Source organism: Pleurodeles waltl, chromosome 7 (genome assembly GCF_031143425.1).
Source record: "Pleurodeles waltl isolate 20211129_DDA chromosome 7, aPleWal1.hap1.20221129, whole genome shotgun sequence".
Taxonomy (NCBI): Eukaryota; Metazoa; Chordata; class Amphibia; order Caudata; family Salamandridae; genus Pleurodeles; species Pleurodeles waltl.
Window position 1 is genome coordinate 136,015,777 of NC_090446.1, and position 16,668 is coordinate 136,032,444.

The 16,668-nt window shown below is 43.1% G+C and overlaps 1 protein-coding gene across 3 annotated transcripts in view; it reads left to right on the forward strand.

Annotated features, from left to right (window-relative positions):
* Positions 1–16,668, forward strand: part of ASXL1 (ASXL transcriptional regulator 1) — a 177,204-nt gene that overhangs the window by 67,256 nt on the left and 93,280 nt on the right. For all 3 annotated transcript variants that reach the window (XM_069243388.1, XM_069243391.1, XM_069243390.1), the window contains 5 exons: positions 1,276–1,369; positions 2,370–2,495; positions 5,109–5,272; positions 5,356–5,452; positions 6,187–6,292. In XM_069243388.1, the coding sequence (XP_069099489.1) occupies positions 1,276–1,369; positions 2,370–2,495; positions 5,109–5,272; positions 5,356–5,452; positions 6,187–6,292 (587 nt within the window). The remainder of the gene's footprint in view (positions 1–1,275; positions 1,370–2,369; positions 2,496–5,108; positions 5,273–5,355; positions 5,453–6,186; positions 6,293–16,668) is intronic.

A 16,668-nucleotide genomic window follows, 5' to 3' on the forward strand; every position in this document is an offset into this window, starting at 1 on the left:
ATTGACCCCCCCCCCCCCCCCCAACTTAAAAATAAAAAACGGAAAGGAAGGGCTACAACTTCGCAAGCAACTCCAGACCCAACCTCTAGATGGTGTACTAATGTACAGCATGTGAATCCAGAAAATTCTTCTTTCTGCAAAACTACTCTTACAGGTAAGAAACATATTTGTTATTAGTATGAAATCTGCTAATCGCTTGAAACGCACTTAAGTAGTGCATGAGGTATGTTGAGGCTGTCTGGTTGTGGGCCCGAAATTGTGGGACTGACACCCCCCCCCCCCCCCCCTAAAAAAAAAACACCATTAAGGAAGGGCTACTACTTTACAAGCAATTCCAGACCGAACCACAAGATGGCAGACTGATGCACAGTTCTTCTTTCTGCAAAACTAATCCTACAGGTAAGAAACCATTTTGTTATAAGTATGAAATCTGCTAATAGCTTGAAACGCACTTAGGTGGTGCACGAAGTGTGTTGACAATGTCTGGTTGTGGTGCTAAGGGATTTCTGTTCGTGCCAATGCTTAATATGAATTTTTGGTCAAATGATAGTATTCTTTTTGTTGACATTCCGCCCACTACATATGTTTGAGTTTTTTTACATAGGCCTTGTTTTTGGTTTTGTCAAAAATTGTATTGGCAGTGTCCATGTTTATTTCTAAGGGTGCGTAGAAAATAAAGATTTTTCGAGAAACCTGGATTCAAAACTACCCCAAATGATCTGATACAAGGGTTTACTGTACTTATGCAATTAACTTGCTGTCTATATTCTAAACTACTGTGGCAGGCAAATGCCTCAATCAGTGTAAGTTTTTTTGTAGCAATATGCAAGTTTTGGGTTTGCGAGGTATAGGTCTAAAATGCCATTGAGGATTAGAAGTCCCACACCTTATCTATCAGCTCCGTGTAGTTGTTTACATGACGTCCCCCATTATAAAGGAGGCTTGTAATTGTACCGGAGCAGTGTTTGTGTAAATTCATTTCATATCCTTCCATCATAAAATGTAGTATGGAGAGAAAATACTTGTTGGCTTTCAATAACTCATTGTCATAATCTTACTCTGGGGAAAGGTTTTATACAGCTGTTATTTTACTTGCCCCGGCTTCTGTAGTCATTGACTGCGGTGTTTCTTCCCGAGATATGGATCCTGCATTGTTTTTCATATTTAGTATAGTTTCCATATCACTATGTGCAGAATTCATTTTTTCAGTGCCCCACTTAAGCTTTTTTAGATTTACTGCAACACGTGGGATATTTATTTTCTTTTTCACTGTAGGAAATTAATGAAAAGAAAAGGGCAGGTATGCTACTTCCTCGAGTTGTATTGACCCCTTTGAAAGTGAATGGTGCTCGCTTGGAATCATCATCTGGTGAGTAATGCTATATAGGCACGTTTTGATTGTTATCTTGAATTATTTAAGCTCTCAAAATAATGCCTTAACGTGAGCTGGATTTCTGGGATAACATTGTTCTTCACTGGGGATCTCTGGTGAATCTGCATTCCGTGCTATCATCAGTATCCTCAACCAGAAGGGATTCAATGTTGGTGTTTTAGAAGATGGTGAGCCTTCCATAGAGGCCAGCTATGATGGGGAGTTTAGACCAGGCATGGAGGAGGGGCAAATCTGGTCTTGAATTTATAACTATTAAGAGGAAAGTGTCACCAAGTGAGCCACCCGAGAAATATGGTTGAACTATAATCTTGCGTGCATAAAGGTCATGATGGACTGAGACACTGGACAAGGGCCTACAACAGTCTGAATAGTTTAGTGCAGTGGTTCTTAACCTGTGGTCTGGGGAAGCCTGGGAGTACACTCAGGGTATATGCAACTGCTTGGGAAATTGAATATTAACAGACTAATAAAGTGTATATAAATAAAGAAGTACATTGAAAATTAAGACGTTCTTAAATGTTAGGGAATATGAAATTAGTGGCAAAAAATGAAGTTGGTATCCTCAGATTTTTGGGAGCAGCGCAAATGCATCAAACATGGCATAGAATGGACACTGAGTGGCCTCAATTGAATTTAGAAAAGCTCCAACGTACTCACTGAAGTTAAATGTTTTTGAAAAGTGTTTGTGAATTTTAAGAAAATAATTAATCATTTATGTACTTGTTTGAATGCTTACTTCTGTATGGAAAACAAATCATCAGAAATGTTTAGACTGGGGTGCCCGGATACCAGTAACGACTCACTGAGGGTCCCCCAGTTGCTGTAATGGATTAAAGGGGGGTCCAATAGAAGTCATTGCTAAGAACCACTGGTTAGTGCTTGGCTGTGAATGGTTTGAACTGCACAACACGTTTGTTTTTCTTGGTGAATTTTCTAACTCTCGTCTGACCAACAGATTTCTGTTCACCTTTCACAGGCCGGCGTGATGGTGAAACAAGTAGTTCTTCAAGCAGCTGTTCTTTAACTCTGTCTGGGTCAAGCAGAGCAGAACTATGCAGAAACCCTGTACAGCATTTGCAAAACATCGGGAAATCCATTCCAGGTGAGGTGGTAATCACACTCCCCTTTGGGCTGCTCCTGCAGAATGCAAATGCTGGCTCAGGCTCTACAAAAACGATTCATATTTGTTCATTTCATGGCCAGGAGCAGGCTGTTGGCTTGTAACCCCCCCATCTTGTATACCCCTTATTTCTTTTTTCTAATCCTCTCCAATTACATTTTCAAACACATTCCAAATTTTGTTATTACACCTTTATGGCTTTACATTATTCAGATGATGGGTCGTCATTATCTCATTCAACAGTTAGTCTCCAATCAACAAATAGACTGTTTTCCCCAGATCTTTGGGTGGCGCAAGAGTCCTTTTTTGTGCAGGTCTCCAATTTCAGTTGTGCATGTGTGCTTTATGACCGAAACCATTTGACTTGAAGTTTCCTGCATTAACTGCAGAAAAAGCAAAACTCCTAACAAGAAGAGTGTGAAACCACGTGCCTGAAGAACTCTGATTCACTCATAATTTACTATGCTTCTAAAATACCTAACAGAGTTGTTCACAATTTTCTTCTCACTGTGGACTTGGTAACCCTAATCAGTGGGACACGTGAAGAGTTTTTGGGACTTTTTTTAAATATTTTTTTTTTAGGGTGGCAAGTCTTTATTTAACCCATTGGTTACCACCGTGGCACCCATAGAAGATTTTGGTTCAGAGTTTCTTTAATTGTTGCTCACCCATTAAATCCTTTTGTAGGGGTTTTACACTCATCAAAAACAGAGCCCCGTGTACCTCTATAGACCCCCACCTGTATCGAACCTCACATATTAACTACCAATTACATTTGTAAGGCACTATTTACCCGCTGCATAATTAGTATGAATTGAGGGAAGTTTGAATTCAAAACCCAGGCATCCTGGACCGGGGAATACTCTCCCTCCTTTGGATTTACTTTAAATCCGGGGACCACCAACAGTTGAATGTGAAGGGCACAATTTGAAGTACACTTGAAGATAAGGTTAGAAAGATATGCTAGTGCTATTTCTTTTTTTTTTCATTTAGTCATCCAGCATGCAAGATTAAAGGTTACTTTGTTTCTGACTGCTAGCCAGTGTATCTGCAGCTCCACATGCCACCGAACGGAAAGTGTCACTTACCCAGTATACATCTGTTCATGAGACGCTGCAGATTCACATGCGCCCTCCCACCTCCCCGGTAGCCGTTTTTAGTTGAATGAAAATTGTAAATATGTAAATAAATATTATTTTAATAGACATTAGGTACATACATAACTACTCCATTGCATGGGCACCTCTAGTATACTCACAACGCCTACCTCACCCTCTGCGGGGAAAACAATCTAAGATGGAGTTGACGCCCATGCGCAATGGAGCCGAAAGGGAGGAGTCACTCGGTCTTGTGACTCGAAAAGACTTCTTTGAAGAAAAACAACTTGTAACACTCCGAGCCCAACACTAGATGGCAGGATAATGCACAGCATAGGTAATCTGCAGCGTCTCATGCCACGAACAGATGTACGCTGGGTAAGTGACATTTTCCATATATACACACACATTCTGTTCCACACACATCCACAACTATTGACTTTCACTGCTTGCTTTTTATTTGCTCTGTTTACCCTCTTAATGTAATTGGGCATTCCATGTGTGTGGTTCTTAGTGATAAAGCATTTTGCCAGAGCAAAAGCTTTTGTTGCAAATTTCCTACCCTCTTGAAATATAACTGTAAAGTGATTACCTGCTATCCTGCTTGCACACAGCCACATTGTGTTGTCCAGCTGGTTAACCTAATAACTTCAGCAACAGTTGAGGTTTATCCTGATGATTGTATGGAAAATAGTAAATGATGCAAAATGTTTGAAACCTGAAATGTGGGATGAAGTATTAGTACAGCGTCTGTCAACTGATGATCCATTCTTTTTCAGTGGCCAGATAAGTGTTTGTAACTCATCCAGCTGTCTTGTCAAACTTCGTTCATCTTACTATACTAGTCTCTGTAGCGAACCAGTCAAAGTGTGAAACATTTTTAATATTAAATGAATCCTAGCTGTTAGACCCTTCTTGAGTGCCTGAGTGGTTTGAGGCGTAGTGTCTACTCTGCTTAGTGCACAACTGCTAGCATGTTACTTTTTTTTTCCTTAGAGCACTTCTTGGTATAAGCAAGTCAAGTATAGATTACTGTGGCTCGTATAAGGCTTGTATCTTTCCTGAATAGGCATATGTCTTGCCACAGTTACTAACTGGCACACAGGGCTAAATGTTCTTTTGAGCTGTCTGTGCAGTGATCCTCCAGATGAATAGTTTGTTTCCTAACAATCTGAAATTTGAGTGTCCGGTCTCTACTACAGAAAGAAACAGAGGCCTCGATTGAGGGATTGATGTAGCAGTTGCTCTCTTGTGTAATTTCTAACTGGAAATTTCAAATTGGCTATATGAAAATTGGTGCATGCCCTCTGCCTGCATCCATATGTAGACAATCTTGCAAATTATCATTTGACTTTAGTGGTGCTCATCTTGTATACTAATTTACACTGTTAGTTGCACTGGCTGAGCCTAGCTTCATTCTTTGGTGTCTTACTGGCAAGCTTATTCTTGACCTAACCCAGTACATGGTATTGTTTTGATATATTTGTTTTTCTTGTAGATCCAGCAAAGCGAAACAGAGCTGAAGAGATAGATTGTGAAACACCTGGCTCTATTCTTGTGAATACAAATCTCCGTGCATTGATAAATTTGCGAACTTTCAGTGCACTACCTCATCATTTCCAACAGAAGCTACTGTCTCTTCTACCAGAGGTGGACAGACAGGTAGACATTGGCTGGAACATGCTCCTTGTGAAGTATTTTTTTTTCCTTAAAATCTTCATGTTCTTCATTTTTCTCTTCTCCAGGCTGGAACTGATGGTCAGGTGCGACTTAGCAGTACCGCGTTGAACAATGAGTTCTTTGCCCATGCTGCCCAGAGCTGGCGTGAGCGCTTGGCAGATGGTATGCATTTTTCCATTGCTTTTGAGCATTGAAGATCTGCCATGTTTAACGGGATTTGTTCTTATTTACTAGTAGCTATGTGTGAGACCGGGATCTATTGTTATAGCCTCTGCAGTCTTTATTTCTTAAGCTTTGATCTGTGAAGGGGATGCTTATTATGGGAATGTGTTTATTGTGATGCCAGTATGTTTGAGTTTAGCTGACGGTGCGTGTGAGTTGCTTCTTTGTGCTTCATGGCTTCTTTTTTTGCATGGTGTAAGTGGCTTGTATCATTGGGTCCTTTTGAAGTTTAGATTTACCATTATCATGTGGAAATGACAAGTTTTAACAAACATGGATTTCTGATGTGTCAGGTGTTTAGCTTAATTTTTGTCCTATCATTTCTGCAAGACATTGATTGATTAGGTCCACCATGGTACTTTCTCCAGACAGTATGGGTTCTGCCCTAAAGCAGAGGGATGAGTGTGTAATTCAATTTTATTTCTTTGTTAGGGCATCACAGTCTGAGTACAGCGGGGGAATGCAAGTGTCACCTCCGGTGGGTGGGTGAAAGACTTGATTATTATTGTGTGTTCTAACTTGCTAATACTGTGGTACAATGCATCCCTTTGCTGTTCTTCCTATCTACTACACAAAGAAAATCGTCTTTTCTATCCCAAAAAAAGTTTCATGTGAGTCCTTATGAGATGTAGCTACTTTTTTTTTTTTTACACTTGGTTTATTTACCCTGTAAGGTGAGTTCACTCATGAAATGCAGACTCGCATAAGACAGGAAGTAGAGAAGGAGAAGAAGGTAGAGCAGTGGAAGGAAAATTTCTTTGAAGACTATTATGGACAAAGGTGAGGAACTAACATTTATCTTTTGTGTACAAAATACATTTTGGTGGGTGTTAGGCACCATACACAGGATTCCATTGGCACTTGTGACTTAAAATGTTGGCGGGTGGACATTTAACTTATGTTAGGTGGGAGTTTATTGCACAATCAGAGGTACCTGTAACATGATTGGTTTGTCATGCATTGGTCTGCATATGCAGTGCTGTTTGCTAATTGTTTTCTAGAGTTCTGCTGGCTTGTGCAAGACTTATTGTAGTTCAACTCGTTCTCCATTGTTTTATTTTTATTTTTTATTCTTGATAATTCTTTGTGTGGGTGGAAAGAGAAGCAAGATGTCCACCTGGTTGTGCAGGCAAACCTGGGCACATCAGGTAGTCCTGCTATGAGCTCTACTTATCCAGAGGGTTCTACAGTTGAAATTTCCACAGCATGTCAAATGATAGGAAAACCTGGAGAGGTTGATCCCTGTCCACTCGTACATCCTGCATTCTCCTACAAAAATCATAAGGTTACAAGGACATTCTAGTTAGGTTCTGAATTTACTCATACAAAACCATAGAAATTCAGCAGTTAAAGTTAGTTTTTTCAAGTAACTATAACTCGCGCACTAAGGTAACTATAGCTCGAGCCCTTGTCATGCACAGTTTTCTTATCAATGTTCTTGCAAACGTTGCGGTAATATCAAAGACATGCCATTCATGATCTTATCAATGATATATGTGGTGTAATTAGCTGTGCATGGCGAAGGTGCGAGTTAGTTACTTGAAATAACTCTTACTAGAACTGAATTTCAGTGGTTTTGTACAAGTAAATTTAGAGCATAACTATAATGTCCCTGTAACCTTTGTTTTTCATTGAATTTCAGTTTTTTTTAATGTAAAGTAGTTTGAATTACTATCTGTTATTCCAAAGGCTGTGCACAGCAGGGGTTGGTCACAAGGCCAGGCCTTGCATCCAAGCCCTTTTAACCACCGAACTCTGTGCCACGCATGGCTTTTTGCCCTGTGCAGTGCAGGTTGGCCACAGGACCTGTCTCTGTCAGTGGATGTTTGTGGGTGCGTGAGTGTCTGAGTGGGTCTGAAAGTGGGTGCGTGAATGGGCGCATGAGCCACTCAGTGCATTTATGAGTGAATGAATCCGTGTATGAATGAGTGATTTTTTTTTCTTTCAAATGTTTCCATAATCAAAAACATTTTGCAGGTAAATTGTGGAATTTTGTGAGAATGTGCAAATTTTCACAAATAATGCGCACCATGCCCAAAATTATATTAAACCTAATATCTGCCACTAAAACGCACCTATATCATACCTTCACCCTGAACCCTTATGCCACTTAAAATTTCAGTTCTCACCCCAGGGGAGTGTGTCACTTGGAATAAAATGGCAGCTGCAACTTTCCAATCAGGTTGCAGTCAGCCAATTGCAATGCGTCAGTTCCAACACAAATTCGCAAATTTCGCAATTAATCGTGGTCTGAGATATACAAATTTATTTGCCCTTAAATATCTCCTAAACTACTGAACGTAATTACACCAAATAACAAAGAGCATAAGCTATACGTACTAGGAGCTAGCTTTCTGTCAAATTTGGTTTAATTCTGTCCAGTCGTTCGGGCTGTAGACTTGTTGACAGGTCCTACGGGAATTAACAGTGGTAAAGGCAATGTGTTTTTGAGACCCCTTTTTCTTGGTCTCCACTTGACTGATCACCCTGAAACCTCCCGTGCACAAGAATCACTGGGCCATATTTTGGGGGGAAATTTTGTGAAGAATCGTCAAATGGTGCCAAAGATGTAGGCAAGTCAAAAAACCCTTTTTGTTTGGAAACATGGTCCTAACTATAACTTACTCCAGTATTGGAACTGTCATAGATTCACATGCTTGAATCATTTTCCGACGTTGAGATGAGAGCCCCGGTATATTTAATTAAGTAGTATTAACATAGGTTTAAACCTAAAGGCCCTTAGGCATCTCGGTTTAACACTGACCCAGTCATTTTAAGAAAAATAACCAAACTTCAGGGTCCACCAATCAGGCAACACCACCCTTGAGAAATTTCAAGGTTATACTCTTCAAAACGTATTCTGACTAATGGTGGATAAGGCCTACAACCTGTCTGACAAGGAAAATAAAAAAGAGATTACACTCTGAAGACCCACTTCAGGACTGCATATACTTGCTTTACCCAGATCACTCTGCCAAGGAGTTCAAGGTATGTCGCGCCTTCTCTTCTAAGACCATGAAGGATAGTGAGGACAAAGTATTAATATGGCTGCAGAAACTAAAATCTAGAGACAACCCAGTATCTGATTCAGACAGCGATGATTTCTCCACATCTTAAAGAAAGTCATCTAAGAGGCCTAGATCTCATTCAAGCTGCTCCTCATGGCAGCCAAGAAAGGCCCACAAAACCCCCCACTCAGGGTCTTACAAAGGGCGCAGCCCTTCATCACCTCACAAATTCTCCACAAAAGGGGAAAGAGGACATGTCAGCAGTTCAGAAAGGCCTAGAAAATCACCTTCTGTGCCTCCATCTAAGTCTGCTGAACCATTTAAAAGGCCTTCCTCTGCTCCTATGGTTGACAAGACCATTGGCCAAAACTATACTGTCCATGACCGCCTCATCGACGGCAGCGGTGAGTGCCACTCCACTGTCGCCGACGGTTTCTACATTATTACTGTCGACGGCCACGCTGACTATGACATCGTCGACCCAGTCGTCCACTGTCGACAAAGACAATGTTGGCCACGTCATCGTCGACGAAGACCTACACATCCTCATCGTTTGACAGTGACCACGGTCTCCTCATTACCATCTTCATCGTCGATGACCCTGTCAAGGGTAGCTTTCACGTCAAAGCAGTCGACTGTTAAGATTTCCGTGCGGACAACTTCGACGATTGCCAGGCTAAACCATCAACGAGCGCATCAACAACACCGTCGACGAGGGAAAAAAATCCATGGAAGTCAGGAAACGGCAAGAATTACTCCGGAGCATACTTCTCCTAGTAAGATAACCCCTCTAATTCCAGTATATCTTTTGGAGGGTGATGACGACTCAGATGATGAGGGTCTGTTTGGGACAGCACACAGCCCCTCGCAGTTGAACATAAAGTATCAGGATGACAATGAGGAGTACTGTGAAACTTGTGATCCACAGTACTACGCAAGTGATAGCCGCATCAGGAGGATTTGCATATGCCAAGCTCATTATCTGGCCTCAGAGCGATGCTAGCCAACTACAGTAGGCGCTTTCCTCCTTCAGAACAGGTGCAACATCAACCACCTTAATCTACTGTTTCAAGAGTAGCCACCCCACGTCGGAGGCTAACCACTCTACCACTGGCAAATGTGGTCACACCGGATATGACATACCACATAAGGCTGACATATCGGAGGGAGAACTAGAGGAAGGTGAGCTCCTTGACAAGCAGTCTGAGTGGGATGAGTATTTTATTCCAGCTCCTCCTTCACATCCAAAAGTAGATTCACCTGCAGATGACCTCGGAGGATTCCATAATCTTATGGAAAGAGCAGCTAAGTGTTTTGCACTTCCAATGCAATCCAAGCAAACTGATTGTTTTCTATATGATTTTGAAGAACCATTTCACAAGTCTGTACGCTCCATACCACTGGTCAGTTACATATGGGAGAAGGGTTTGAAGGTCATGCAGAACCCTGCTGCAGTCACAGCAGTACTTCCTCGCTTGGATAAGAAGTACCAAGCACCAGAAGATGCCCCAGCATGCTTGACTGGTCACCCCATCTAGATTCGGTGGTAGCACAAGCAGCACAGAGAAGATCCAAAAATCATTCTGCTCCAATTTCCGCACCTTCTGACAAAGCGGGCAGACGATTAAACAACATTGGTAAGAGATTTTCATCAATTTCTAGTCTCCCTATAAGAGCGGATAACTCCCTGGCAGTGTTAACTAGAAATGATAGACAATTATGGTCTGGCATCGCCCCATATCTTGATCAGTTGCCGGAGGGCATTAAATCGGAAGCTAAAAAGACATTACATGATGTAGAATGCACATCGGCAGAGATAAGATTATGCAATGGACATAGCCACTACTGCGTTTTTGTCAACTTGCAGGTGCGGCTGTCCTCTGAATGAAAGGTTGGCTAGGGGCCACATCATTCCCTCAAAGTGCAGAATAAGATACTTAATCTTCCTTTTGATGGGCAAGCATATTGACAAGGCATTGCATTCAATTAAATACGACCTGGACACAGCAAGATCTTTGGGTACACTCCAGTTTCGGAAGCCTTCCTTTCGAGCCACAAGAGGGCGTGGAATGCCCCCAGATAGGGGAGGCCATCGGCAATTCAGGTATCGGCATTTCCTTCCTCCTCTCAATTTCCTCAACATTCCACCCAAAGCCAGCCGACACAAGCGGCATACAGCAGGTCTGCCTCCAGGGGACAGTCACCCCATCCAACTAAAGACTCCGCCTGCAGAGTGTGATGGGTCCAAGGCTCCGGCTACCCCCTAACCATATGCCCCCAATTCTAGGCGGAAAAATATCTTTGTTTCTCCAGCAATGTCAAACCGTAACATCAGACAAGTGGGTCTTAGTGCTGATAAAGTGTGGACACACACTAGAGTTAGTCCAAATGCCTCCTCCCAATCCTCCTCGCAGAACTTCCCTGAAGAATCCAGAACAACTTGAGAGAAATCATCAAACTGCTCTTCGAGGGTGCAATAGAAAGGGTGCCTCCATCAAAGCGAGGAAAAGGTTTTTACTGAAGATTCTTCCTCAGCACAGAAAGTACACCCTCAGCGGCACGGGGGCGGCCGGGTGCAGTGTGCAAACAAGCGTCGGGTTCACAATAGAAATCAATGGGAGACCAAGGGGTCTCTTCAGCGATGCAGGGAAGGGGGGAAGGGCTCCTCGGGGTAGCCACCACCTGGGCAAGGGAGAGGGCCACCTGGGGGTCGCTCCTGCACTGGAGGTCTGATCCTTCAGGTCCTGGGGGCTGCGGATGCAGAGTCTTTACCAGGCGTCGGGTCTTTGAAGCAGGCAGTCGCAGTCAGGGGGAGCCTCGGGATTCCCTCTGCAGGTGTCGCTGTGGGGGCTCAGGGGGGGGGGTCAACTCTGGCTACTCACGGTCTCGTAGTCGCCGGGGAGTCCTCCCTGTGGTGTTTGTTCTCCACAAGTCGAGCCGGGGGCGTCGGGTGCAGAGTGCAAAGGCTCACGCTTCCGGCGGGAAACGTGTGTTGTTTCAAAGTTGCTTCTTTGTTGCAAAGTTGCAGTCTTTGGTGAACAGAGCCGCTGTCCTCGAGAGTTCTTGGTCCTTCTAGATGCAGGGTAGTCCTCTGAGGCTTCAGAGGTTGCTGGAGCCTGGGAACGCGTCACTGGAGCAGTGTCTTTAGAAGGGGGGAGACAGGCCGGTAGAGCTGGGGCCAAAGCAGTTGGTGTCTCCGTCTTCTCTGCAGGTTTTTTTCAGTTCAGCAGTCCTCTTCTTCTTAGGTTGCAGGAATCTGAGTTCCTGGGTTCTGGGGAGCCCCTAAATACTGAATTTAGGGGTGTGTTTAGGTCTGGGGGGTTAGTAGCCAATGGCTACTAGCCCTGAGGGTGGCTACACCCTCTTTGTGCCTCCTCCCTGAGGGGAGTGGGACACATCCCTAATCCTACTGGGGGAATCCTCCATCTGCAAGAAAGTGGGGCCGTGGCCGGAGGGGGCGGGCAACTCCACTAGCTGGAGTGCCCTGGGGTGCTGTAACAAAGGGGGTGAGCCTTTGTGGCTCACCGCCAGGTGTTACAGTTCCTGCAGGGGGAGGTGAGATGCACCTCCACCTAGTACAGGCTTTGTTACTAGCCACAGAGTGACAAAGGCACTTTCCCCATGTGGCCAGCAACATGTGTGGTGTGTGGCAGGCTGCTAAAACTAGTCAGCCTAACGGATAGTCGGTTAAGGTTTCAGAGGGCACTTCTAAGGTGCCCTCTGGGGTGTATGATACAATAAAATGTACACTGGCATCTGTGTGCATTTATTGTGCTGAGAAGTTTGATACCAAACTTCCCAGTTTTCATTGTAGCCATTATGGTGCTGTGGAGTTCGTTTTTGACAGACTCCCAGACCATATACTCTTATGGCTACCCTGCACTAACAATGTCTAAGGTTTGGCTTTTGCCACTGTAGTGGCATAGTGCTCATACACATATGCCCTCACCTATGGTATAGTGCACCCTGCCTTAGGGCTGTAAGGCCTGCTAGAGGGGTGACTTATCTATACCTATAGGCAGTGTGAGGTTGGCATGGCACCCTGAGGGGAGTGCCATGTCGACTTAGTCATTTTATCCCCACCAGCACACACAAGCTGGCAAGCAGTGTGTCTGTGCTGAGTGAGGGGTCCCCAGGGTGGCATAAGACATGCTGCAGCCCTTAGAGACCTTCCCTGGCATCAGGGCCCTTGGTACCAGAGGTACCAATTACAAGGGACTTGCCTGGATGCCAGGGTGTGCCAATTGTGGAAACAAAAGTACAGGTTAGGGACAGAACACTGGTGCTGGGGCCTGATTAGCAGGCCTCAGCACACTTTCAAATCATAACTTAGCATCAGCAAAGGCAAAAAGTCAGGGGATAACCATGCCAAGGAGGCATTTCCTTACAAAGATGTATTAAATTCTATCTAGACAGGACTAAACCATTTCGCAAAACCAACCATTTGTGGCTTTCAGCGCACCCAGACGGGGTCAACCGCTCTCCAAACAGAGCATTGCTAGATGGTTCTCTTCAGCAATTCAATTTTGCTATCAGGCGGCCACTGCAAACATCTGTCCGTGCACACTCAACGCGGGAAGTTTCCTCTTCAGCAGTGCTGTTTGCAGTTGTACCGCTTCAAGACATTTGGAGAGCAGCAACTTGGAAGAGATGCCATACTTTTACTAGACATTACTGCTTGGAAGCATTATCTCAAGGAGAGTTAGCGGTGGGCCAAGCAGGTATGCACATTGCCTATAACAAAGATGTTTGAAGTGCATGCTAAATTCTCATTACATTGTTGCCTATAATGTTTAGATTTTTTTTTATTATGTATAGGTGCATGCGATTAATGTATGTATTGAACAAGACAGATGCGTAATACAATGTGCATCAATATTGCTTACTACTCTGATTCAAGCATGTGAATCTATGAAAGTTCCAATACTGGAGTAAGAAAATTAGTTACTTGTAACTTTAGTTCTCCAGTATTGGAATCTTTAATAGTCACATGCGACCCGCCCACCTCCCCGGAGAAGCTCACCTTCACCTCTTTTCTCTTGTATATCCTACACGCACTTGTGCTTAGAAAATCTGAGGTGCTGGAGCTTCTCTCAGGAAGGTTCTAAAGGGTTGTGTCGCCTGAGTGGTGGACCCTAAAGTTTGGTCCTTTTTCTTAAAATGTCTCTGATAGTGTTAAACTGAGAGGCCTAAGGGCCTTTGTTTAAACCTATGTTAATACTAAATTAAATATACCGGAGGCTCCTATCTCGACGACGGGGAATGATTCAAGCATATGAATCTATAAAAGATTCCAATACTGGAGAACTAAAGTTACAGGTAAGTAACTAATTTTCTACCTTCTGCAACTGCCAGTAGGAGATGTGTATATTAATAATATATATATATATATATATATATATATATATATATATATATATATATATATATATATATATGCATCTTCCCTCCTCTCCAGTTTCAGGAAAGACATTTGCCCTGCAAATCTGTGTCTAGATCATTTGCCCCTGTCCCTAAGACACAGGTGTACGGTTTGGATTCTGAAAAAATACCATTTGTTTTTGATGAAACAAGTCTCCTTTGTCTATTTTTGTCCCGTCTCTTCCGTTGTATCTAATATCGTGCATGACTTATTTCACAAAAAAGTGTGTGAACCTTTTCAGAAGTTGTTGCTGCATTCTGCACTTTATCAGTGACCAAGATACCAACTCCCTTGGCATCAGCCACCGACTGCATCGTGGTCTAACAAGACTTTGAGTACATCCTTGTTAACAACATTTTAGGTACCAGAGGATTCCATTGGCAACCACAGCATCATTGATGACACGCTGCCATGTCTAACTTACTGATGACTTTCCCATTAACTACTACTACTACTTTTCTCGTGTCACAAATTTCTCCAGTAATATTGAACCCAATTTCAAGAGACCAGAATTGTGAGATATTTGAGTCATTAAGGTAAACTGAAGAATGATAAATAGAGAGACACTTAAGGGGCAGCTTGCCATATTATGAGCTAAATATGAATTTCATTTTCCTGCATTATGGAACTGATTAGTAGGAATAGTTAACAGGTTTTTTGAAGAGCAAGACATAGATGGATATTTAAACTGTTTAAAAGACCACTGTCAGATTTAAGCGTCCTACAAGTGTTGCTTAAATGACTTTAGTCAGGATTCCCACAGTGGAGAGCTAAAATAACAAGTAACCTACGCAGACCACGTTATGAACTGACACTTCATTCAACCACCTTCTTTGATCCAAGCGCTGAAGACATCCTGAATTCACTAAAGATTATGCTGCAAGAGTTATACACACACTTCCTATTCCTGGGGCCTTCCAGTGTACCTTCGGTGACATCACCACTCCCATACATCACTCATATGAGTCATATCTAACTAGTGCTTCACAAGTGTCATGTTTTGCTCCCCTCCCTGAGGAGTAAGACATGGTGATGATGAAGATGGATGGCTTCTTTTCCTGGAGCATGGCTTAGCAACATAGCAGACACACTAGGATATGTGCGTGTCACTAGATGAGAGGCCTTCACATTCTTTACAGAGGGTTTCTTTTTCCCTTACAACATGTGCAAATTTCATTGCCTAGTAGAAGATTCCTTTAGAAAAATCTCCATCTGCGAATGCTGTCTGTTGTAAACTCTCATTTTTCCTAAGTGGAGTAGGAGGGTGAGAAGCAAGAGGGCCAGAAGAATATGAGTAGGATCAGGAATGGGAGAATTAAATCCTGCCAAAAAATGGGGGCGTATCACTGACTCAGCCAGATGCCCCTCAAGGCAAAATAGCCTGCATTCTTGCACTACAGGAAAGGACCCCCGAAAAAGTTAAATCTCCTTATACCATCAGACACCTAACATTGCCTTCTATAGGACTTCAAAGAACAATCTTGTAAGACAATAAAGTCAGTTCTCATTTTTTATTGTTTGGTCAGAAGGCCTTAAGTTAATGGAACCTTGGGCAAAGCTACAAGCAGTTGTGCCTCGTTTAGAGAAGAAACACAGGGCCCCAGATTTTGCTACAGATTGTTTGATGGGCCATTTGGAGCTGGATTCCATCCATTCAGAAGCCCAGAGACGTTAAACAAAAAAACAAAAAAACCCGGTCTTGCCAGCTTCAGCACCTCCAGACAGGGAGGGATGAAGAATAGATACACTGAGCTGAAGTGTTAGTCATATGGCAGCAACTTTAATCACAGCTACTTATTCCTTGGCCATTATTGGTTAATATGATAGGGAGGTGTGGTATGACATATCTCCAATAATGACCTTAATTCTGGAAAGCAGAAGAGCAGCAGCAAATACCGTTGCAAAACATTTGCATCACCTACCATAATATAGGCAGCATTTGAAGTGTCTCGCATTGTTTTTGGTCAGCTTACATTGACAGCGGTTCTAAGACTGGGATGGTTGTTCTCTACAACCTTCTGCCCAGAAGTCCAGTCTAGGATCTCAGACATTACCTTTGACGGGCAGGCATTTTTGGGCACCATGTGGACAATGCCCAGCAAAATATAAAAACTGACAAAGTGCATGCTCTCCTGGAGTTTTGCAATAGGAAAAACTGGTTTTACATGAGCATTCGGGGAAGGTTTTGCCCAGTATGGGGATAAAGGGCGATCCTGTTCCCCTGCTGGGCAAGAGGTTTATGACCAGGGCTACACAGTCAACCGAGGACATAGGCAAAGCTATGATACAAGATCTGCGAATTAGGGGTGCTTCCAAACCTCGTACCCAGGAAAACAAGAAAAATGGATTCTCCATACAGTTGAGGAAGAATGTCCCCTTTGCCCGTGGTTGGGAGTCTATAACATCAGACCACTGATTGCTTAAAAATGTTTGTTTATGACAAAGCCTGGAATTTATACAGAAATGACAAATCATCCACCCGGGAGAAGACTTCATCTACACTTGCGGAAGCTACAACTGGAAATTCTCCATGTCCTGATAGAAGAAATACAGGCTCTCTCTGACAAAACTAGGGGTTCTAGTGCATATTCTTTATTTATAAAGAAAGCTGGGACAATGGAGGTATATTCTGGTTCTCAGAACTAAACACCTGTTCGAAAAAGCATTCCTTTTGGATAGTGACTGTCCAGGAAGCCCTTTTGATTTCGCATGAAGGAGAATTTCTA